The sequence below is a fragment of the Triturus cristatus genome, chromosome 2_1, assembly GCF_964204655.1.
Source record: "Triturus cristatus chromosome 2_1, aTriCri1.1, whole genome shotgun sequence".
NCBI classification, from domain to species: Eukaryota; Metazoa; Chordata; class Amphibia; order Caudata; family Salamandridae; genus Triturus; species Triturus cristatus.
The window spans coordinates 457,604,980-457,631,274 of record NC_140581.1 but is presented as its reverse complement, the minus strand read 5'-3'; the positions used below and the strand labels follow the sequence as shown (position 1 = coordinate 457,631,274).

The 26,295-nt window shown below is 44.5% G+C and overlaps 1 protein-coding gene across 1 annotated transcript in view; it reads left to right on the top strand.

Annotated features, from left to right (window-relative positions):
- Nucleotides 1–26,295, top strand: part of PDE8B (phosphodiesterase 8B) — a 977,294-nt gene that overhangs the window by 563,520 nt on the left and 387,479 nt on the right. Inside the window, exon 5 of the mRNA XM_085632271.1 lies at nucleotides 10,166–10,223. Within this exon, the coding sequence (XP_085488397.1) occupies nucleotides 10,166–10,223 (58 nt within the window). The remainder of the gene's footprint in view (nucleotides 1–10,165; nucleotides 10,224–26,295) is intronic.

Sequence of the window (26,295 nt, the reverse complement as noted above, 5' to 3'; positions counted from 1 at the left end):
CCCCCCTCACCACATTACGTGACAAACGACAGAAGGAGAAGAAGACAACTGGGAGAGTGGCATCAAGCCCTCACGGGCTGAGCTTCTACCTGCTATTCAGGGTTCGCAGAAGGCACTGGAGAACCAGATAGAGGCAGTATCAATAGACGTCAATCTCTTGCGGGCAGACCTTTGCAAAGTAGCGGGCAAGGTATCCATAGCAGAGGAAGACATCTCAGGACTTAAGGGTGAGGTGGCAACTTTAAAGAGGGAAGCAGCTCAAATGTCCTCCACGACAAAGGCTCTGGAGCGCAGGGTGGAGGACGTGGAGGGCCGGGCCAGGCACAGCAAAATAGGCTTTCTGAACGGGCGAAGGAGAGATCGGCAGAGAAGCCTCGAGCATTGGATCAAGACTCAGCTGGGCCCAATGGGCCTCTCGGACCTCTTTACCATAGAAAGAGAACACAGAGCTTTGGTCCCTCTGCGCACATTCATGCCGAAAATCTTGAACTATAGGGACAGAGATTGCATCCTGCGGTCCGCTACAGAAAAACAGGACATATGCTATGAAAACAGCAAAATATCGATATACCAGGACTACATAAAACAAGGAGCATAGAACGTCATTCCTTGGAGTTAAGAGGAAGTTAAAGGACATGCACCTTCAATACATGCTGCTATACCCCGCAAAGCTCAAGGTCCTGGCCCAGGGGAAGGCAAACTTCTTTGAAACTCCTGCGGAGGCATGGGAATGGTTGGAGGTCCGTGGGAATGCTCTCCCACCACAGGAGCAACAGGACCGGAGACAGCAGTTGGGCACCAAACCGGCGAAGGGAGCGCAGCGCAATTGGAGTGGAGCAGGGAGCCCTGACGTTGACCCCGATATGGAAAAAGGGTGACAGATGGGTGTGACGGCGCCATCCTAATGAGTGGTGGTGTACCAGTGAGCTTGGACAGTGAGGGGGAACCAGCGACCCTGAACGTTGGAGAGCAGACACAGTTGCTGGGATTGACAGCTGATGAAGTCCCCGAGACGCTGCTGGAACAGGAAGCAGTCGCAGATGACGATGAGGAATAAGGGCAGGAGGCCAGTGCTGGGATGCCAGTGGGACTCTATACATTGAGCAAATGTTTGTCTGTGAATTAAGGATGGGCCGTAGTTGTCTGGCCCAGCGGGTAGGTGGGCTGCTGAAAGGGAATCCCAGTGGCAGATGCAAAGGGGGTTCCACACTGGTGACAAGGGGATCCTGGCACCAGGGCACAAATATATGACTTTGGCAGACCTTAGTTTTTCTGGGGGGGTGGGTCCAGACAACTTGCCATGTGGCGGATGAGAGTGATGGCCCCAGTTGGGACAGTTAGGGTAATGTGTATGTCCTGGCACTATTTAGGGGTAGGCATTATCGAAAGCACTGTTGCTCATACAATGTCCGTGGGTGGGGGTTGGGGACTTATTTCTGGAAGTTTTCTTGTTCAAGTTTTTTCTATAGGTGTGCAGCGCAGGATGTCACCAATGGGAAGGCAGGGTCTAGCATTAGGCACCAGAACAAGGTTATTCCATCATGGGGACAGAGTTTAGATTCCTGACCTGGAATGTTTAAGGGTTAGGCACCTGCACTAAGAGGCAAAGGGTGTTAACCTTTCTAAAATGTCATCACATATATATAGCGTGCCTCTAGGAAACACACCTGGATGACAAAGGTGCAGCCAAGGTAGCCAAGAAGTGGCGAGGCCCAACACATCATTCTTCCTTCTCTATATATGCCAGGGGTGCAATGATTTGGGTGGCTCCGGGCATACCATTTACCCCAACTTATAGCAAAACTGACATAAATGGCCGGTACGTCCTTCTTTGGAGGCACGCTAGACAGCAGGGAGATTGCTATCCTGAACACATATGCACCGAACACTGACGACCCCATATTCTTCAGGTCTTCCAGGACTTACTGGCCAACGAGTTAGATGCGCCATTCATATGGATGGGAGACTTTAATTGCGTCCTCAATTCCGAGCTAGATAGGCACCCCCCCAAATCAGGAACTAAACCCAGAATGACACCAAAGCTCCAGGACTTCATGCATGAGTTATGCATCTGGCGGGAGGCCCACCCCACACTCCCACTTTTTACATGTCATTCACCTACTCACGGGACGCACAGTAGATTTGACAGAGTTTTGGTCTCGGGCACTGCAGCTTTCCCTTTCACAGAAGCAATCCATTTGGCACGTTTCCTGTACGACCATGCTCCGGTACGTTGCTTAGAGAGGTGGGGGTCACCCATACTGGGTCCAAGGGGATGGAGGTTTCTGCCAGATCTGCTTGAGGATCGGTGGGGAGGGCCACCCTCTCAAAGGTAGTGACCGACTACTAGTCTATAAACTGGGGGGGTGGGCAACCGGGAGGGCAACCGAGTTGAAAGCCTTCAATGCAGTGGAACAGGAGCTAGAATGGGCCTGGTATGTGGGGTGAGAAGACAGCTAAGGGGGAACTTGACAGGAAGGTAAAAGCCCTACACGAGATCCAGACGGTGGATCTGACTGACTCGGACATGGAAGAGCGAGAAAGGATGCAAGCAATTTGTATAGCAGACATCTGGGACAGACTGCATAAGTACACATTGACACGCTGAGGGAGACAAATCAGTGTGCCTCCTGGCTTTGTATCAAAGGTAGTTATGCTAAACCCGAACGGAACAACTGGGATCCTACTGCATATCGACCACTCACCATGATAAATTCAGATATCAAAATACTATGCAAGGTATTGGCAGCCAGACTGGCCCCACACATGGTTCACCTAGTTTGCAAGGAACAGTGCGGGTTCATACCATCCCGCAACATGGGTATGAATATTAGAAGGCTGATGCATATTCTGCATGAGTGAGACATAGCGACGAGGAGCTAGCTCTGGTGTCCTTAGACTTAGAAAAAGCATTCAATTCAGTGGATTGGGGGTACCTACCGGAGGTACTGTGGTTTGCCAGCTTTGGTCTTTGGTTCTGCGGTTGGGTGCAGATACAGCGTCCAGTGGCAGGTTCCGGGTGGGACATAGCCGGTCAGGGGAGCGGAAGCTGCGGAGGGGTATGGGCCAGGGTTGCCCACTCTTACAGCTATTATTCGCTTTGGCGATTGACCCGCTGTTAATCTGGGTACGCAGGGAACTGGAGCGCAGGGGTGTTAGCACGGGTGGAACCCCACACATCATATCCCTATAGGCTGATGATGCTATGTTTTACGTCTCCTCATCCAGGCAGGCCATCTCTAAGCTCCTTCAGGTATTGGAGGATTTTATGGGTGTTCAGTGCTGCGGCTTAATAAGCACAAATCATTGATCTTTCCCATGGTTTGCATGGCCAACCTTCCCTGGGACAAACTCCCAAACTGGGTCTGTGATAGGAGACGGAGCAGTCCAGGTACCTGGGTATACAGGTGGCAACAGAGGATGCACAAATACTGCAACATAATTGCTTGTGAGCTTTTGGAACACCCTTCCTCTTTGTTTAATGGGCAGACTGACGGTGGCTAAAATGATGGTGCTGCCTCACTGTCTGTACATGCTGCAAAATGCGTTATGTCCCATACCCAAGCAGATATTCATGACACTGGACTCCATACTAATACAACTTTACTGGGCTGGCCATCGAAGCTGAGTGGTGCTTGCCACACTGAACCGCACGGATGGGGACGGCGGGCTTGAGGCACCATGGCTGGACCTCTGTTACTATGCCACACAGCTACAGCACGCTGCCCATTGGCTAGATGAAGGGGACAATTGGGAGAAGAGGTTACTCTGTGATAGGGTGCCAGCTGCTAGTCCACTGTCATTGTTGATGGAGGGTGTGAGAATCTCCGATACAGGGCCATATGTGGTGGGGCGGACTGGCAGATCTTTGTGGAGCGAATCTTTAGACTCGTCCCATTTCACCGGCAAGTATCGGTGTGGGACGTCGCTTCGGTTAGGAAGTTGAAGTCCAACTTGTCATATCGGGCGTGGCAGGTGTGGGAAAGCGGCGTGATGGCAGCCCTCTATCCGGGCAAGAGCTTTATCACCTATGAACAGGCGTGCGGGGACTTTGGGCTGGGTCAGGGACAATACTTGCGATACGCCGGACTGTTTAACCTACTTAAGGAGATATGGCCCACACAACCCTCGATCCCAAAACACACACAGACCTTAGATGTGTTACTTACGTGCGGAGCTGTAAAACATATAATTTCCCTGTTGTATAAGGCCGTGAGGGCTGATGCGGATAATCCTCCCCCAAGGGCGTTCGCCACATGGAACACAGACTTAATGGAGCCTCTGGAGGACGGGGGCAGAAGAACTGTGGGCACGTTCACGCGCACGATCTCATGCAATGCCCACTTTAGGCTCTTTCATTGCGTATCGTACTAACATAAACTGCATGGCTACGGAGAGATCCAACTCCTGCCCTAGGTGTCGTAAGAAAGGGGCCAATTTCCTACATCTGGCCTGGGAGTACCCTGAGGTACGACCTTTTTGGACCGAGGTGGTAGAGAGGGTAAGGAGAAGCGTTATCTGTCGTGTGAAATTGATGCCAAACCACTGTCTGCTGTGGTTAGTACGCACACCTAAAAAACTAGACAGCATACAGGCTCCTGCAACTACTAATAGTGCTAGCGCGGCATAGAATAGCGATTGTTTGGAAGGGAGTGCGGGCCCCTGAGGTCCCAGTATGGCTGAGAGACGTGCGCGAATGGACACTAGCCGAGGAGGTACATATGAAAGATTGTCGTAGAGATGAGAAGCTAGAGGAGGATTTAAGGTCTTGGAGGGAACTCTGCCATGATTTCCTGGTTGAGGGGCCTCAGGCGAGCCTACAAAGTTCACGTGGGGGAAAGGGTGTACAAGCGCAGAAGGGGAAAGGGCTTAGATAGTATACATGTTCGGATGACTCTCACGAGATTGCTAATGTTATGTGTAACTGCCGGGACTGTATCTAATGTGCACAAGTTTATGCTATCGATGAATGAGGATATTGGATTGTACACCTGTTATGTGTGTTACTTAAAATACACAAATAAAGTTAATAAAAACATAAATTAAAAAAAGAACCATGGGTAGGAATAGCATCTTTATAACATTACAGCGGCCAACGATAGAAATATGCAAATTGTCCATAATCAAAAGATCTTTTTTGGTTTTACAGCGAATCGGGGCTAAGTTGGATTCCACAATGTGCCCTGAGTCTGCTGTGATGTTAATTCCCAGGTAGACTGCCTCTTTAATAATGTGGCCAACGATAGATTGCACAAATTTAGTGGCCACCACCTGCGTCTTAGACTGATTTAAAGACTATCCAGACAGTTTCCTGAATTCTGAAGCTTCTTTTCCTACCTCATCACAGGGTCAGATATTATCATTGCGATATCTGCAGACACCAAAATGCTAATCTCCTGATCAGGAGATCTATATAAAGGGCAAACAGTAAAGGGGAGCAAGGACATCCCTGTCTTATTCCCATCACAATTCTGATGACATCAGACTGTCCCCCCTTCAATTGAAGCCTGAAAGTGGGATTATGACAAACTAATTGGATGGTCTTAATATAACCAGCCCCCACCCCGATTCCTTATTATTTTATCACTCTGTAAAGATAGTCCCAGGCCACCCTGTCAAACTCTTTCCAACAGGGCCAGGGCCATGGGCTTCTCATGGACAGATGATGCATCAAAAAGCGTGATAACCCTGCAGAAATGGTCTGTAGTTCTCCGCCCTGAGATGAAGCCATACTGCCAGGGAGAGATCAGTTGGAAATAACATCACACAGCTTGGTGATGAGAATCTTAGAGTCACTGTTTATTAAAGTGGAGGGTCTGTATGACCCAGGGTCTTGCAGAGGCTTTCCTTTTTTAAGAAATATCAGACTATTAGGTATGGTCCAAGAATCTGGTATTTGCAGCCCTTTCTGTGCCTTAAAAACTACCTCGACCAGATCTTCTCCTAAAGCTGAAAAAAGCACTTTACAAAATTCTGAAGGTATTTTATCAGTCCCAACTGCCATACCAGATGAGAGTTCAGAGTTATCTGCATAAACATCATCCCTACTAAAACGAGCATCTAAGAAAGCTGTATCATCAGCGATAACTCTACCTCCTGATATTGATACCAAGTATTTTGTTAACCCGCTGTCATTACACTTCTGCTGATACAATGCCTCATAAAATTCACGAAATACATCACAAATTCATATTAAGTCAGTGACCAGATGGCCCCTCTTATCCTTAATTTCAGTGATCTCACCCTGTGTTAATTTCTGTTTGATAAATACCGCAGGCAGATGACCCATGCAATCGCTAAATTTGTAGCACTCCTTTTTGTAAGAAAAATACTTTTCAGCTGCTTTACTAGACACAATGCTGTAATTGCTGATCTTGCTACAGCAAGATTCTGTTAAACTCAAGTAGAGTTAGATGCCCTAGTTGCCACTGAGTATTGGAAAAAGATGAACGGAGGTTTTTGCAGGACCTGAGGGCCTTTAGTACTCAGGTGTGCATGGGGAAGCATTCCAGAGCAGGAAGCGCTAGGTGTGAAAAGTAGGCTCTGATGTTCACCGTGGTACCAATTTTTTAAGTATAGTTTGAGCACTTGTGGATGAACTATAGGATTGCTAGGCTCGCTATAGAAAAGCTAGGCTCGCTATAGGATAGCTGGGCTCACTGGTTGTGCCAATGCCTGTTTAATTAGTTTTGGGAGGTAACTGCTTAAGGTTCAGCATGGCTATATCTATTGGATGGGTCGGAGTAGTGGGAAGAAGATTGTTAAACTATGTTTGTGGTTACAGATTATTTGCTAACATTAACCGAAACATTTCCAAGAAATCTTTAGACTCCATCTCTAGAGATCATTTATCTTTCTTTGATTGGGGTTTGTGATCAAGAAGGTAGGGAAAGCCTTTTTTTAAATACAGACCTGCTGGCCAAGGGAGGTAGGAACTATTGAAAGGATCACCTTCATGTGGTAGAGAGAAGGAACGAGAGCTAGGGCATGAGTGATCATATAAAGCCAGATAAGGTGGTTATGCCTACAGGGTGGCTTGTGTTCAGAAGGCACAGAATGGAGAAATTTGACATATTACCTATGATGTATGAGGTGCTGGATTTAGGTATGATTATCCACCTACACCTCTTTAGATAAACCCACTTTGACATGAACTATGCTTACAGGCAGTCTGACTTTGACACATTTCCTAGCTATGCCATGCAAAGGTGCTTTGGGAGTGGTTCTTAAGGCACTTTAGCCCCACAACAGAGCCCTGATCTAGATGTATTTATTTATATATTTACTCACTGAAGATTTAAAAGTCTTTTTTAACTACAGCCAATTTAGGACATCCAAATGGTATCTTTGAGTAGGGGAAAGTAGTAAGGCACAGCCTCTCCCTGCTTGAAAACAAGAGCTCCCAATATCTTAGTATGCATTGGCTTCAGAGAACCATATGAGTAGTTTACAGGGAGCCACTGATGGCAGCAAACCCTCACTCTTCCACTTACTAAGGATAGGGAGAGGGAGTGCATTTCCCTACCACAGCATTAAAGCCAGGTCTAGAGAATTGCCTGCTTTTTAATGTCTGCCCTTTAACTAATAGAAAGGAATAGATTAGGCCTACCACCACTCATGCCTTTTTTCTTGCTCCTTTGTAGCTAGACCCTGGTGCCATGGTTGGATTCGTTACACCTTCAACAGGAGGCTTCTTAGACTTTATAGACATAGTCAAAGAAACTGCTGAGGTCCAGGCTCATGCAGGAGATGGCAAAAGCTGAATCGGGCGCACCGCTCTCTGATTTAGGAATTGCTAGCTCATTTAGAGCCTAGCATGTGGCCTGTCTGACTGCCAGATCAGTGGCTGCTAGGCCTCTGCTTCCCTAGATTTAGAGAACCTTGCCAAGCAGGCAGGAATCTCTCTGTCTGTAATGTCTTCTGGTTTGATGGCTTCTCAAAAAGCAGTTAGGCTTAACTGAGAGGCAATGTATAAAGTATTTATTCAGCACACAAACAGTATAAAGCGAAAACCTTAGTATCACAAAATGATGAGGTAGAGGGTAGGCCACCGTAGGTTCCCCAAACTATTATATAATCAGGAAAAGAGTACGGAGGCACTTCAAAAGCTAACTAAACAAAAGAAGAGAGCAAAGACTTGTTCCTACACTCTCAGAAAGTGTTCATCCATTCAAAAACCTTGTCAGATTTGTTGGGAAAGCTATCCTTTATGGCTAAAAGATCAAAGCTCCATTCGCGGACATCTAGTCGCGCAAGATTGTGTGGAGGGCTGTTCAGATACAGGAAGTGGATTGGGTGCAGTCAGGGATACCTTCGGACTCAAGAAAAAGTTCTGAGACGGTACAGTTCAGCGGGGCAAGGCTGCAGGAGGTGTCTGAGAAGGGAGCGTTGTTGTCAGAAGTCATTGGGTTGAAGACGTGGTGAAGAATTCTACATGCGGACTTAGTCGCTGAAACAGAAGTTGAATATCTCCAGCAGGACGAGTAAGAGGGCTGCAGCCGAAGACAGTTCCACGAGGCTGGATACCTCTTTGGCGAAGGATCGCTGAAAAGGATTTGTTGCTGCGGAGAAAAACATGTCGCTGGTGAAGCCTCAAAGTCAATTTGACCAACGATGCACCACAGGCGATTAGATCCTCCTGGTTCTCAGAGCAGTTTTTGGATAAGTTTTGGGAATTGGCCATCTCGGCACATTTAACACCGCAACCAAGGGTATGCACAGACGTAAGTCCCGTGCTGTCCATGCTACTGGAATCAAGCTATCCTGGCTGAAGAGGGGTGAAACTCCGAAACCGGTCCTAGGATGTTTGGTTCCAGTCCAGGGAGGAGCTGGCTTGGCAGTTCGGGCTGGATTGTTCCCATGAGGCACAGGGTCAAGACTGATTTGCATATGGCTGGGTTCAAACTGGAATGGCATGGTGAGCAAAAAAATGATGGATTTAGGCCCAGATCTCTGTACTGGGGTGAACGTATGACATTGTTCTGCATTCTGTCCATCAACTGTTGTTTTTGCAAGGGTCCAGGCCTGGCAGGACAGCTCTTGGGGGTTAAGGTCTCCCTCAGGCAGGGTGCAGGTGTGGGTTCAAGATGGTGGGAGCCTTTTATGTCCCTGTGGCTCTGAAGAGGAGGCTAGCAAACTGGTCCTTCTGGTCACTTCTGGTACTCCAGGGTGCAGATGAAGATGCAGGTCTTAACAGCAAGTTTGGCCTCTAAGGATTCAAGGCAGACACCAGGCAGAAAAACAGTCTTTCTAGTCCTTCCTGGCAGAATGCACAGCAGGTTATGGCAGCAGGCAGTCCTCAATGAGTACTTCCACAGTTCCAGTAGTGAACTGAAGAGTGGGTCTGAAGGTCCAATTTTTATACTCTGGTGCCCATCTTCTGGAAGGTGGGAGAAGCTTCTGGAAAGATTCTTTGAAGTGCATAGAATTTTCTGACTCTCCTACCCTGGCTCCAAACTGGCTGTAGTGACAATGCAGAGTTGTTAGGCCCTTTGTGTGAAGGCACAGCATAGGCTATTCAGGTGGAAGTGGGGCTGTGCCCAGCCCTGCCCCACATCCTGCTAGCAGATGGCCCATTGGGGCACACCTAACCCCTCTATTGTGTGAGTGTCTAGGAGGAATTCACAAATTCTGACTGGCAACTATACCCAGTCATGTGAACTAAGACATGCTGCAGGCTCAGAAGGCTAGGGGCAGGAAAATTCAAACTTTCTAATAGTGGTGTTTTCAAAATTGTATTGAGAAATCTGACTTTACCATTAAAAAGGGTTTATCATTACAATTTAATAGATGCCAGAATGATATATCTACCTGCTCCCAGATAGTAATTATAGCATATTAAATGTAATAAGGAATCCTGAATGTTATTCTATAGGAGGGGTGGGCCTCACAGTAGTGAAAAATGAATTTAGGAGTTTTTCACTACCAGGAAAAATAAAACTTGAAAATACATGTCCAACCTTTTAATTAAGTAAAGTGTACAGAGTCCTAAGGCCCTCAGAAATGAATTTCACCAAAAATTGAAGGTAAGTAGGCAAAATGTTTGGGGGAAGACCTCTCTAAGGCTGACAGGTCAAACACACATAATATGTAATCATTAAAAATTGGTGCTATAGTAATTATTTAGTTTGACCACAAAGTGACTTTGATCTATTTTTTCTTCTAGCACTCCAGACCAAGAAGAGACAACAGTGCTCCCCCTCCTCCATGCAGGCTTTAATAGGGTACGTATTATCCACTCCCAATGTCTATTGCTACTTTTAAACTTTAATGAAAGGAAATAGGAAAAGGTTGGCTCTTGTGTGCAATAACTTTATTTCTATATACAATGATGAGAAATTCTTGCACCGAAACTAGAAACAAATTGATACAGGCCTTTAACAGACAGAGCCATTAACCAGAAATGCAAGGGAGCATTGTGCTAAGGAACAATTCGTGCGTGAGACATTTGAAACAGTGGGTTAATTTATTTTTGAAAAGAGGTTCTTAGAGAAGGTCTGGGGAAAATGTTAATTACGCTTACATCAGTAATTTCACATTACTCATTGAAGTAAAACTATCAATAATCATGCAATTAATCTTCCTCACATAGTTAAGAGTAGTTTTGGGGGAAAAATCCTACTGCAAGGGCACATTTAGCGAGTGCAACCGACCATTTGCACTAACTATTCGTCTTCTTTTGCATTTAGCACTATTTCTTAGCACAAAATGCACCCTTGACTCCATTTTGGATGCAAGGGTGCATTTTGGAGTAAGAAAATAGATCTAGAATCTTTATTTTTTATTATCAGAATTTAAAAAACGTCTTTAAATGTCAAATATAAATAACCCAATCAGAAAAATCAGAGTTACATTATAATTTCAAAAGCAAATAATTTATAGAATAATTAATACCATTCACACCTAAATGAGCCACTAACCTGAGTGATGTGTTTCCTCTGGCTATATTGAATTATCTCTGCAGAAAGTGAGAAATTCAAGGCAAGTGCCTGCAAACGAATGGGCAATGAATCAGGGAGCGACCTTCTTATTTTAAATGCATGTGCAAGGAAACTTGCGATGGAGAAACCTGTACATTTGTCTCCCAGTAACTGTAGAAACATTAAAGCTGTACAAACTTATTTAAAAGAGCCATTTTTTTTAAAGCGGTAAGATAAAAGCTCAGCCTGGGTTCACATAAACTTTGCAAAACAAAACAAAATGTAAAGTGTCTTGGCTTGAGATAGAATTACAACCGTGGATACTAAGGTTCGACCCAAAGTTTAAGCCCTTTCGAGAGCCTAATAGCCAGTGGAATTGATTCAGCCTGCACCTTGTCAGCAGAATGCTGTGGTTTGGTATACTGACCCTGATGAGATAGGCTGCCTTCTACTGCCGCTCTCTTTTGATGCTGCACTGCAGTAAACGTTTTCAGCATCCAGGTCATATTTTACTTTACTATCCTCTTGGGGTTTCCAAACAATTCTGGGCGGCCCAAGGATGTAAAAAGGGATTTAACATACTTGAACCAGGGTATTCTCAGAGCATGATCAAGGGCTAAGCAATCCCTTATAATTTCCTGGTTTAACTTAGTCTCCGACCGCAGCCAAACTGCAATCCATCTGATTAAGGGATGAGTGTGTCTGCTATATACTGGACGCCTAGCTCTTGGTGGGCAACAAAAGCAGGTGTGCATTGAGGAACACTGAGAAGCCGTCTCATATATTTGTTTTTGGCAATCTGGAGGGCAGAGTGGTCAGCCTTGACCAATATGTCACTACCATATGTCCCAGCCAAGACACATTTGGCCTGATATATCTTAAGAAGGGCCTGCAGTGGTTTCTTGCCCAAGCTTGAGCCAAAGTTCAAAAGAGCAGTACTTGTGAATACACTTTGCTTGGAAACAACTAAGGGAAGCTGTTGGACCTACTCCCTAGAGGTAGCTTGGCTCAGGCCAACAGGCTTTCATCCCAACGTGGCATCTCATGCTTGCATCACACCCAGCTCACAACCTAGCGCAACACCACTGAAAAAAGGTCACTACACTGATTAAATTTAAAGTTTACTAGAAGTCTTTATCTTGTCTTCTCAAACAGGGTTATTCAGGATCACATTTCAGGGTAAGAACATTTCATCATATTTAAATAGTCAATACTTTTCCTTACGTTACTTTACACCACAATTATCTTTTACACCATTTCAAGAAATCATTTAGTTTGCACAGTGTTCGCCTGCCAGTTGGATTCCCTAATGGCAACACGCTCCAACTCCTATCTTGTCTCTAACAATTAACTTATTATTCTCAGAAACTAGCGAGACAATGACCAGGCGGCTGGCAGTTGCTTAGTGACAGCTATACAGTCTCGGGGTAGGTTCTTTATCACCCAGATTATTCCCTTCCAGATAGGCAGTACCCCCAACCCCTCACTGTTACCAAACTCGGGCTGCTGTCTTACACACTATGTCATGAACAATGTTGGAGGTAGGCTGGGAGCAGTCAAGCTGAGCCTGTAATAGATTAAACAATTGGAATGCTAAAACTGCCCTAAAACTAAAAGTTCCATATTATTCTGGAAAACACATTTTGAAAAGATGAAACAAAACGTGTCACAAAAAATATATTTATTCTTTTGTTTGATTTAATCAATATTTTCTAGACCTTATATTGCGACCACTAGAAGTTCAAATACTTAAAATTAGGAATTGTTTATAGCTAAGCTTGTTGCTTCAACAATCCACTCTGTGGTCCTATTATTGTAAAAACCGTTTTTTCTTTCTGTGTGTCAATGAACAAGCATGTGTGACTGTATGAATGGATTCGAATGCATGAGACTTGTTTATGAAATGTCAGTAGTGAATGTTTAATTATTGCGATGTAAATATTGTAGAAACCAATTTCTCCAAATCCAGCTGCTTCGGCAACAGGAAGGTTCAAAAATCTATGAATTAGATTACTAAAATATTGATTAAATCAAACAAAAGAATAAATATATTTTTTGTGACACGTTTTGTTTCATCTTTTCAAAATGTGTTTTCCAGAATAATATGGAACTTTTCGTCTTACACACTATGCGCATAATCACTATTTCCTTGACTTCAGTCACACGTGGTTTTAGGACCAGCAATAGTTATTTACAACCTGGGCCCTTGTTTCCTTAAAGCCCAACACTCTGGTTACATGGACATCTTCTGCCTGTTAATGCGGGCTCTCGTGGGCTCTGCTGTACTCTCTTGGCTCTTTTCCCCCACCCCTTTTTGTAGGCCCAGCTTACTATTTCTTTGGGGTCCTCCTCTCGCGAAGTTCCTTCGAAACGGAGGACGAGTGCCCACCTCTTTGGGGCAGACGGAGCTCGCTGCGCTGATGAGAAGCCCTCACAGGGGGAAAGGTGAACAACAGAGCACCACTGCTCACCCGCCTCCCCCAAGAGCTACCCTGCGAGTGGGGCTCCTCTCCTGGTGGGAGCCTTGCTGGTGGGGGCCTCACTCCCTCGCTCCCACACCTTATGGATTCGCTCCTCCGCGGTTTCCTCAGATCAGGGGTTGGCCCAAGTAGCTTCCGCGTCCACAGTTCCGGGCTCCCGCAGCCGTCAGTAGCAGCGCAGCTTGCGGGGGCGCGGCCTCCACACAACTGAGATCCTCCCACAATTGACACCAGCGGGGCGGCGCTACAACACCGGCCCCGCTCACGTGACTCTAGGCGCGACCTCCAGGCCAGATCCGCCCTGCACTTCCTTGCTGCAAGATTCTCCTCAGCGGCCTTACGCGATGCCGGCCAACTATCTGCGAGAGATTCCGTCTCTTCCCACCAGATCTCCGGATGACCACACGTCAGTCCCTGATAGCCACAGGCAATCTATCGACCCCGGGGGCGCGGTGGTGAATACTCCTTGTAAAGAATGGTGACGGGGCTGAAATTAAGGGTGCAGGTCCCACCTCACAGCTGATAGGTAGGTCAGCTAATCTCCGTGTATAGAGCCCCGACTCCTCCCCAATAGCCAGGGACAGTGGGCAGTCGCTAGGGCCAGATTGTCTAGGGATCCCAGGCAATGTTAGGTATGAGGGACAGATAGTTCCTGATGGCGACTCTCTCCTGGGTCCCAATCTTCCGGGTTTCTGTCCACTTTGAGGCTCTCAGGGAAACGATGACCCCCAAAGTCTTTGGCTGTGTTCAGGGACCGGTCAGAAGGTTGGGGGTGGTATCAGCTGATTTTGGAAGACGCGCAGACCCTAAGACCTGTCACTTCCCTATCCAGCGCAGCCACCTCCCCACACAGGTGCCTTACTCCTGACTGCCTCACAGCTCATCCCACTCCTAAAATGGCCGCCCTGCCCCCACCTCTATTTATCACCTGGGGCCTGACTGGCCAGAGTGGTCCAGAAGGTTCTGGAACCTCTCATGGCAGCTTATGGCCCAGGTGCTGAGGTGACAGTTGGAACCACCATTTTGTGAGTCTAACCTCCCTCTCCCTGTTTTTACAGTGAAGCACCTTGCGCCTATTCCTTAGGTAGTAAGGATGAGGCGCCCAGAGCCTCTACATCAGCACCCACAAAGTAGTTAGTGGACAGAAAAAATGAGAAGGGAAAGGGAAAAAAAATAATATGAGGAGGGAACCGCCAAAGGGCTGGCAGGTCTAACAGGAGCCAACATCAAGCACCATCAAACTGGATCCCTGGGTAAAGGAAAGAACAGACCTTAGCCCGCAAGTGGCCTTGAGCGTAAAAGAAACATGGGAGTCAATTAAGTTTTGCAAGCTCACTCATGTCCTGGCTAAGAGAACAGTATCATCTGCATATAGTAGGGCCAGGAGGGGTTCTGTGCGCACCAATAAAAGATCCTGACTGTCTTTTAATAACTGATATTTAAGCCAATTTACATATAGTGTGAGCAGGAAAGGTGCCAAGATGTCCCGCTGTCAGACCCGATGGTGCACCTTAAATGGATCAGAGCAGGATCCATTGATATTATAATAGACTACGGCTAACGTCTTTGTACAAATCTCTGAGAAGGACAACGATGTTAGGGTCAACACCCATATTTAAAAGCAAGGCCCATAATTTGTCACGGTTAAGTTTGTCAAAAGCTATTGTTAAATCCATGAAGGCCTAGTAAATAAGGCCTGGTTTAGCAATTGTGAATTTAGAGATCACAAGACGCAAATTCTAACATTGATCAGTTGTTCTTGGGCCTGACCTAAAACCTTACTGCAGGTCTAATAAATTGTAATTCTCTTCTGTTCAAGTCAATAGTCTATTAAGAACCACCCTACCGAGCATCTTCACTGTAGTGTCTATTAAAGAGATGGGCCGGTAACATTTTGGATCCTGCTTGTCCCTCTTTTTGAAAATCAGGACAATAAATGAGGAAGACAATGAGAGCAAAAGGCGGACCTTGATACGTGCATTCAGGGTATGCATGAGTACAGGAGCCCCAATCTTTGGTTCACTCAAGAATAGACCCACTGGGATCCCATCCAGGTCAGGGGCCTTATTTATTGACAAATCTAAAATTCTGACCATGGCTTCTTCTACTGAGAAACTCAAGGTTGGGATACTCGGTGGGAGGCTAATAAGCTAAACTCCATGGGAGGAACAGAGAATGAGTACACTTCAGAAAAATGACTAACCCACATATCAGCTATGGCACTAAATGCTGACAGTAATTTGGGGAAACATTGTACCCCAAGAGCAGATTTAGTGAGCATGATCAGCTGCTTGCACCCGCTATTCTTGTTCTGGTGTTTAACACTATTTCATAGTGTATAATCCATTCCTGAGTCCATTTAGGACCAGAGGGGGCCTTTTTGCATTAAGACAGAGATAAATTCAGAATTATTCTTCTAATTCAAGCATAATCTCATGAACTTCTTAGGTAATTCCGCATGATTATACTACAAGGTATTACGTGAGTTATGTGTATGCCTACCATACAGGCAGGTCAGAGTTGTGTGAGTAAACGCACAGTGGCAGAGACCATTGCAATACCCATTTTATGTATTACTAAACTTAACATCTGTCAGAGATGCAGGCCAGATGTTTGCAACAGAACAGTATGAGAGACACGTTTGGAATGTCTGTTGTATTTTGTTTTATTAACAGGAGGAAAAAATCTACCAGAGATACAGTTGTGGTTGTGTGAGGCAATACAAATTGAGAGAAACGTTTGGAACTCCTATTTCATTTAATTTGAAAAACAGAGCAAAACAGAGAACAATTTGTCATAGAGGGTGACATGAATATGTGGAGGAAGACAACTTTCAACAGAAATTGGTTCTCCTATTTAAAAAAAACATGCCATGTCCATCTTAGGCTAAAATGAAATTGCGGTGATACCTGCTTTCACAATGTTAGGGATAGTACAGGGTGGTCCAGGGACACACAAGCCCACTCTTCTAAAAGTCCTGGAATATCGTGTTTAGTCCCTTGATCCTTTGCAAAGCAGATACCTTGAGCTTAATTCTGGTTAGCTGAACTGAGAGATCTTCATGACTTCTGGACAACTGACATCCTAGAGATGCCCTACATGTAGGATTCAGTCCTCTAGGTCTCTGTTATCCTCCTTCAAGCAATGTGTCATTTCCTCTTCACTTACCTGGTAGGACAGCACCGTCATCTTCAATGGGTGATCACAACAGCAGGGCATTAACCTAAAGTCCTAGTCTTGTCACCACTCACCGAAAATATCAACTCACAGATTCCTGTTCCTTGTCGAATGTCCATCTGTGCTGGTTTAAGAGTTTGTTTTTCATAGTCTAAAGCCCTGAAGGTAAATTATACAGTGGGTCATAAGGCAGGCAGTCAAGACTAAGCATGTGTGAACCATGATAAATCCCCATAACTCTGGCCAACCTAAGCAGGGTATAGATTTCTAGGATTTCACCACAAATTAGAGGTGAGACATGTAACAAAAGGTCAAGGGAGTGTGAATTCCCTTGGAGACATTGTGGGATCCCTTTGTGGGGTGTAGGCAAATTTCATTCTGTCTTCCACTGAGCAGAAAAAGAAGATGCTGCAGATGTCCACAGAATGGGAGTTTTGCTTCACATATGTTACACATCATCAGTGGGGCGAATTCTGTCTTCAGCCAGGTAGACTCTGCTTCCGGTCAAATGGTCTGTTGTTGTCATTGTAAGCGTAGATGCCACCAACTCACACTTTGCCCAATGAAGGCACAATAGCCAGCCTCACGTACACATTGAGGAAACAGCCCATAGAGTACTTACTGCTGATGGAAACGCATGTGACACTGTGCTACCCCAGTCTATAGCATGTTGTAATGCACCACTAGGACACTGGTTAGTAAAGCAACATTGATGGCTGCTCTGTGGAAGGGTATTGCTTAGTGGGTGTGTAAGAGAGTTTGGTGCATCTAACTAAAAACAAATCAGTTAATCAGTTCATCACAGTCTGGCACTAGCTTAAATGTACCTAATTAGTGTGGAGAGGTGCATCTGCTAGTGATGAGATCAAGTGCTAGTGGAGTCTTCGTCCACGAAATCTGTGGAATGAGCCCAAATCCTTGAGAAATCAGATGATCTAATAGTAGAGCGTCACAGGCCAGAAGAAGTTCAGATATCAGTAAAGATGCTGCAATAATTCTATCTGTATATTCTGTTCCACTGACGGAGACCATGAACTAGTAGTGCAACGAGGCAGCCTTCTGTCAGCACCATGTCCATTGCCACCATAATCTCGGCAAAGTGCACTATGATACTTGTAGTTCATCAGGAAAGAGGGCATTCCCACCCTACTTCCTACCACCACAATGCTACTCAAGCATGTAGGATTCCTTAGTGCAGGCTAGGAAACAGACACTGTTGCCATTTGCAGTGGGAAAGCTTTTTGGCAATGTGGGTAGCTTCACTTTGCTCGCACCTATATAGCAACAACATAAGCTAGTCCAGAAACCAATTACATTTTAATACCACCCACAAAAGTTTTAAAGAGATTAAACATGGGCAAGATAAAAAAATCAAAGTAAGCAGGAACTCGGGTCCAATCGTGTCAGGGCCAGCAGCATAAGAAGAAAGCAGGTGAAATCAGGAGAATAACAGTAGAAAGACACCCAAAGTCTTATTTGGAAACTAGAAGTAGGGACACTCATTCTCCATGATATTTTGAAAGAAAAACTGACTTAAACATGTAGGGTTATGTTGCATAGTCCGCCTTGATCCCTGGACACCCCCCATTTGGTCGTAACTGACTCTGACTGTCCCTGGGCTCTGCCTAACCATACCCATGGCCAGTGCTATGCTGAACATACACTTAGAATACAGTGAAAACACCTACATACACTAGGGTACACTATGGATTAGGGTACCCCTATGATTGGCATGGACTCCCCTATAAGGCCTGGTACATGATAGGGCAGGGGATCAAAACTACCTTTAAGTACCTATAAATAATAGGGCATGGCAGTTTAGAGGCCAGCAGCCATTTCTGCACTTGCATATGTGCACTGCTGAGGCCAGTTGAAAAGCGGCTATGTGTCGCAGGACTGCTTTTAAAATGTAAATTGTGCCCTAACTCGACTTAAGTGTTCTGGGCACTTAAAAATTAATAAACTACAATATTTTGGCATATTAGGTACCCCCAAGGGTCTCCCCTAGGTGTCCCAGTGGTGGGTGGGTCATGTATTTATAAGGAGGATCCTTATAAGATAGGTTTTATATACCTTGGGTTTAGTGAAAGTTCACATTTCACCTCCCACATTGTAGTAAAGTGCTTCCCAAAATCGGTTTTTGTGCTAGGAGCACTGTGGAGTGAGGATCTGCAATATATTTACATATCCAGAAACCCTAAAGTCTTCCCTAGGTGTTTCCAGGGGTGGAGGGTCCTGTAGACATAGGCAGAGTCCTTATAAAAGATGTTTTATAAGCCCTGGTGTTGGAGAAATTGCCCAGTTCATTTTCGCCATTGCAGATCTTCAGCCAGAGAGGTTAACATGGCAAGATGTTATTAATTAATGATTCCCGCCAGAAAAACCTGAAAATATAATTCAAGGACCCTACTAGAATGGTATTGATAAATCCAACAATATGCTGTTGTTGAGTTTATCCTAAAATGTACAGACAAGAAGTTATAAGACTTTCGTGTCTGTAAGCCAAAATTCAGCCTTCCCTGTGATCTGTCCTGATTGGTCAGTGTTGAGTGAATTAGCCAGGCTGCTTTGATGAGGTGATAAGTAGCCCCTGGTATGAAGCAGCCATTCTGAAAGGAGAGGGTTCTACTACATTGGAATGCCAGAGTAAGGGGGAGGGGTCGTAGACAATGATCTTCAAATGAATAAGGAGACAGGTAGGAGAAGCCAGTTTCATTTACACCCCTATTCTTTGAACCCAGCCAGATGGCAGGCTTAAGAAAGGAATGTGCAGATGCCTGGAGGTTGGTTTAGCCAGCTCTTTCCTCTCTGCTGAGACTTCAGCCATACTGAATTTCTGAGATATAGTGCTTACTCACAAACCATTGTGCCACACTTTGAAGGAAATGGTCATGCTCTGGGGTGTTGTTCTGCACCTCATTGGACACGGTGCACTCCTGAGTGACCCCAGAGAACACTGTAAAAGTATCTGAGAGGGGGAGTGCCTCTCAGATCTGCTGCTTGAAACCGAAGGATGAAGAATGGTCCATGCTGAGAAGTTTGATTTGCACCAACCAGGCCCTGCACTCTGACTGACTGCACCTGCTGCACAATCTAGAACTGGAACTACAGCCCTGTGGATAAAACCTCCTTCACAAATACTACATACTAGACTCCCTGCAAGCTACAGGTTAACAGAGCTCACCTGGACCATCAACACCAAGAATCCACAGCCTGGAGTACTACCAGTGGATTTGAAAGGGTTTTGTCCCAGTGGATTGTGGGAATCAAAGTCCCAAACTTTCAAGAACCATCTTGGAGCTTTCCAGACCCTTGGAGTAAGTTTTGGACACATTGGGACCCTCAAAGGAAATTCAGGAAGAAGTTCCAGAAGTTTGAAGAAGCTTGGAGCAACTTTAGAAAAAAGCTCCATCAACGAACCGACTCGACCTGGCCATCAAGCAGATGATCCTCAACTGCAAGCAGGCCTGCCTTCCATGTTCGTCCCACTGAAAAGGTCCAACTTCCAGAGTTAGACCAGGAGTTGGTTGAAACCGAAGCCGGTGAACCCTCATCAAATACAGCCTTGTGAGAAGCATCGAGGGACCCTAGGAGAAAAAGGTGTGTAAACGTTTCTAAGTCCGAACACAGAAAAGGTGTCTGGGACCAACCATGAGAGTCAAGCCGCCCACCTTCAACTTCGAGCCGGCCTATATCTCTGGTTCGCTGAAAAGCTCTGCAGGTCTGACTTCCATAAGTTTGACCGGGAGCTCGTCGCAAGGCAAGCCGGCAAACCCTCACCAAATCTGGAGTGGCTGAGAGCTTCGAGGGACCCTGGGAAGAAAAGCTCCAGAAACGTATTTAAGTCAGAAGATAAAAACTTTGACCGAGACCTACTGCCAAGGGTAGCCGCACAGTGCTCCATCGCGGTCAGACCTGAAACTTTGACTTTGTCCCAGTCTAGCACGACCAGATGTCCCAATAGGCGCCATAAGTGTGCATGTGCTATATAGTGCTAAAACGTTAAATATCTCCGGTTCCCTACATTGGATTTTTTTCAGTTTGGTGTCATTTTAAAGATAAAAATATTGCCTATTGTAATAAATTGGTGTTAGATTTTTTATTGTCTGTTTCGTATTAATTATTTTCAGAATTGGTGTTTTTAAATGCTTTACATACCTGTCTATGAAGTTAAGCCTGCCTGCTTGCAGCCAAGCAACCAAGGGTTGAGCATGGGAGTAATTTTCTGAGAACTATTCTGAGCCCTATATTGTGTTAGTGGCATTTGTGGCAGTGGTAGATGAATATTTACCACAGCCAATGATCCACTTTCCAACATGTTATTTTACCTCGAGCGGGGTCCATGACTTGTTAGTCCTAAGTAAAGGCATGACTTTTGGACAAGTCAGGCCTCTCATCTACGAGTCCTTTGGAATCCCATGTGATCGTATCCCCATTAGAAGATCTTAGGTTAAAGAACTAAACTATAATCTAATTAAAAAAGGACAGCAGTTACTGAGGGGGGACCAATATGGGTACACTGAATAAGATAAAAGTACAGAAGCTGAATATTTAATACAGACTAACACTAAAGTACCACTTAAGTGACTAGTTATGTTTATAGACTTGCCGTCCAGAGTATTTAAAGTAATAATACCTTTAGTGAGTAATACAATAAATCTGCTGTACTGACCCAAAAAGAACTATTGATGGACGGAATTCATAACAAATCAAAATCTTCACCTCCAGTCAAGAGATCTGGGTTAAATCCATCATTATTTTGCTCACCATGCCACCCCAGTTTAGACCTGGCCATATGCAAATCAGTCTTGACCCTGTGCCTCATGGGAACAGTCCAGCCCGAACTGCCAAGCCCGGTCCTCCCTGGACCGGAAAAAAGCATCATAGGACCGGTTTCGGGGTTTCACCTCTATTCAGCCAGGATAGCTTGATTCCAGTGGCATGGAGAGCACGGGACTCACGTCTGAGCATACCCGTCCCACTCAGGGTGACAAATGCAAAACGAACTATTGATGGTCGGAATGCAGCACAATTCAAAACATTCACCCCCAGTCAAGAGATCTGGGTTAAATCCATCATTCTTTTGCTCACCATGCCACCCCAGTTTAGACCTGGCCATATGCAAATCAGTCTTGACCCTGTGCCTCATGGGAACAGTCCAGCCCAAACTGCCAAGCCCGGTCCTCCCTGGACCAGAAACAAGCATCCTAGGACCGGTTTCGGGGTTTCACTCCCCTTCAGCCAGGATAGCTTGATTCCAGTGGTATGGAGAGCACGGGACTCACGTCTGAGCATACCCGTCCCACTCGGGGTGGTATGCAAAAAGAACTATTGATGGACCCTTGAGTGTTGAACTAATAAGCAATACATTTGGTCTACGTTTTTGGACATTTTAAGACACTATAAAAATATTGAAAATATGAATATTTTTTGCAAACTGAACACAAAACAACAAAATACAAGGTTTAAGGGTGTGCCACACCAGTTGTGAAGAGTCCAACAGTAGCCATAATAATGGCAATCGCTGGCATTCTGGTGTATTAAGGTAAGCAAGCCCCATCTGTCTCTTACATTTTGTAATAGTGATGCATATTATTTACAGAACTTAAAAATGGCAACAGTGCAACACGAAGAACTATATAAAGAAATAAAATTATTGCTACATTCTAAGCATGTAATTATTTGTGTGTCACAGCGTCTAGTAGCCGTCTGCTAGTCTCCATTTATTAGTATGCCAATTACACTGTTGTATCTTTCTGTGTGATCAGAGGCTGATGTCCATCATTTAAAGACGTTCCACTCTGCCACTGAGCATTGGATGATTAAATGTAGGCTCACATGTAGTCCCTCCCAAAGGGAGTATTTACTTATTCCTCCAAGTAAGGCTAACCCAGCTGTTTAATCCTGGATTTTTGTTGTGCCTAACGATAGGATCACTCTTTGTTAGTGGAACATGAATAATCTCGAGTTTCCCTACTGAATGCCAAGCTTTCTTTCTGCCATCAAATTCTGAGAAAAAACCCACACTCAGTTGTGTACCCATGTTCGGAAATGTATTCGGCGGTGTTAATTTTACTAGGTGCAATAGAATCTGCACAACTCATAATTCTGATATATGAAGCAATAGGTGTTACCAAAATGGGCAAAGCTCCAGCATGTCTGTGAAATATGCAGCAGTAACAAAACATAGGCAGCATATAAAACAAAACCCAGTGTTTTTCTTACCACATGGAAACCAGAAATATGAGAGAATCAAGCGACACTTCCTTAATGATGATATTGAGTTCTGTACATGAAGCCATCTAAAAATACACTGTGACCAGCTCAAGAAAACCTAATGTATTCAAATAGGTGTTCACAATGCAAAATGTTTCTAGGACAGCATAACCCTGTTTAATACAATGTGTTTGCACATATGGCAAAGTGCAAGACAGAGTTTTACTGGCTCCATTATCTGTTGATATGTTCCAGTGAGATGTGGACTCCCAATATCTAAACTAGAGAGATTCAATAAAGTTATTAAGTACAAAGCAGAAATGTCAGCTGTGTGCTTGCTAATAAGTGTCACTGCCCAACCAGCAGGCCTATTGACCATGACATTCAACATGCCAAGTAGCCTTCCAGCTTGTTTGATACCTTGGTCAGTGCAATGGGAAACTATTGATATTACAAACTCTAATGAGGTCAGTGGCCCAACATCATCCCAATGTTCCAATCAACCTAAAACGTCAAGTGGGAAAGGAACTAGATAACATTTCCTGTTTAATATTAACTATGCACGTTCTCAGAAGTGTAACATTTACGTATGTTTTCTAGATTTGATTTGATTTTCTAACAGTACCCAAACTGTTAGAAATTGGGTTACTGGTTGACTCGGGTGTGAGCCCCAGTGAAGCAGCAACCACAGTCCTAGTCAGGGTAAGGTACAGGTAAACTCTAAATTAATCTGTGGACTGGTAACTTGGCTCAGAGCCATCAGACTTAACTTAAAGGCAATGTGTAAAGTATTTGTGCAACACTTCAAACAGTACAATCTGTGAAAACAATCTGTGAATTCAGCTTCTGTACTTTTATCTTATTCTGTGTACCCATATTGGTCCCCCCTCAGTTACTGCTGTCTTTTTTTAATTAGATTATAGTTCTTTAACCTAAGATCTACTAATGGGGATAGGATTATGGGGGATTTCACAGGACTCATGTAGATGGGAGGCCTGACTTGTCCAAAAGCCATGCCTTTACTTAGGACTAATTAGTCTTGTGACCCCGCACAAGGTAAAATAACCTGTTGGAAAGTGGATCATTAGTTCTAATAAATATGCATCTACCACTGGCAAAAATGCCACTAACACAATATGGGGTTCAGAATAGGTCTCAGAAATGTTTGCCCATGCTCAACCCTTGGTTGCTTGACTGCGAGCAGGCAGGCTTAACTTCAAAGACAGGTATGTAAAGCATTTAAAAACACCAATTCAGTAAATAATTAAAACACAACACTCAATAAATATCTAACAACAATTGATAACAATAGGCAATATTTTTATCTTCATAATGACACCAAAATGAAAACAATCCAATGTAGGGAACTGGCGATATGAATGTTTAAAGTTTTAGCATTATATAGCACATACACACCTATGGCGCCTAGTGGGAAATCTGGTTGCGCTAAACGTGTACAAAGTCAAAGTTTCAGGTATGACCGCGATGAACCACTGCGCAGCTACCCATTGCGGTAGGTCTCGGTCAAAGTTTTTACCTTCTGACTTAAAAACTTTTCTAGAGCTTTTCCTCCTGTGGTCCCTTGAAGCTCTCAGCCAGTCCAGATTCAGTGAGGGTTTGCAGACTTCCTTGCGACAAGCTCCCGGTAAAATGTATGGAAGTCAGACCTGCAGAGCTTTCCAGCGAACTAGAGATCCAGGCTGGCTTGAGGCTGAAGGTGGGCGGCTTGACTTTCATGGTTGGTCCTGGTCACCTTTTCTACATTTGGACTTAGAAATGTTTACAGACCTTTTTCTCACGGGGTCCCTCGATGCTCTTCACCAGGCCAGATTCGGTGAGGGTTCTTCAGCTTGGGTTTCGACCAACTCCTGCTCAAACTCTGGAAGTTAGACCTTTTCAGTAGGACAAGCATGAAGGGCAGGCCTGCTCGCGGTTGAGGGTCGTCGGCTTGGCTGGCCAGGTCAAGTCGGTTCACTTCTGCTGCTCCAGCTTAGACACAAGGGTAACATAACATAACATAGAACTTACCTTATTAGCCAAAGTTGCTTCAACTTCTCAGAGGAATAAAAGCAGCTGCCAGGTTGCCGACAAACTGAATGACCTCTGCCTCTTAGGCCGATTACTTGATTTTGAGAGTCTAGCTGTTTGTGTCTCAAGACTCCAAGTGGAGTTTCTTTAAGTTATATGTGCAGTCTGATGATATTTTATGTGTGCTATTGTTGTGTTCTTTAATATTGTTAAAGTGCATGAGCAACAGGGTTTCTTGGCTCTATCAGAAATGCTTCCACATACGATGGTGAGGAGAACAGCTGAGAAAGACCACTATAAAAAGCTGTTTTAAACAGCAAAGTTATTTATTTGCTTTGTAAATAGTGTCAGAGAAGTGACGTATGCAAATCGAAAGGAAGTTTATTCCATTATTTAGGGGCTGCTATGGATAGCATCCTGCCGCTAAAATATGTGGTTCGAACTTTTGGAATTTCAAGCAGGAGTTGATCAGTATGTATCTGAAATAAGTGTGTATGTCAATGAATGATTCAAAAGGGAATAGCTAATGATTCAAGCTAAATCCTTTATTCGGTGGGCAACCAGTGTAATTGTGCAAGGATGGGAGAAGGCTTAAATGAGATTTTGAGTTTATGGTAATGCCCAGACTATTTGTGGTCTTAGTAGGATTAGGATGAAGCCCAAAACTGTTTACCAGCTTTTCTAAATCCATTTATCTATCAAGATCCTGGTAATAGGAGGCTCTGTTTTAGCAGACCTATGTTTTAAAAGGGTTTTTCAATCCATTCACGAATACAACACATCTTATTCATTTTGAAACAGGAAATTGACTTAAATGTTAGTTTAAATACATAAACATATAACGAAGCACAAGAATATTATCTTTTGAACCCCAAATCTTACTGGTGTGCTCCGATCAGCTGTCAAGGAATTGCACCAGGTCTAAGGGGATGGCACATTGCATCTCAAGGCTGAGAATTAATAACGAGTAAAATTAAGGACTTTTAACAAACTTGTTTTTATGGTAGGACAATTTTAATGTATGAAAAGTATCATAATATCAATCGATGTTTGTTTCATCTGCAAAGGAAAACAACAAGGGCATTAGAAGAAAAATGCACTGAGGAGCCAAGTTGCTTTGGAACTAGGGGAGTAGGTGGGGTGGGGGAGGTAACATCTATTTATGCTCATGTTACTGTAAAGATTTTAAATAATTGAACGGTCAATAAAAAATTCAAATTTTCCATATAAAACTGGAAACTTGTATTATGCAAGACACAAGCCAAAAGTGACATATAGATATTAAAAAGCAAAGGCGAGTGTACTGAGCCCAAAGGGGAGCTATCGTTTACTAATGAAGCTTGTAATCTGTAGGACTGAAGGAGAATAGTTCAATTACAGTTTGCAACAAAGGATTTAAGCTATTCAATAGTACAATCCTTTAAGCCTAATGCGGTGCCTCTGTCTAAGAGCAGAGAATGATCTTTGGTCAAATG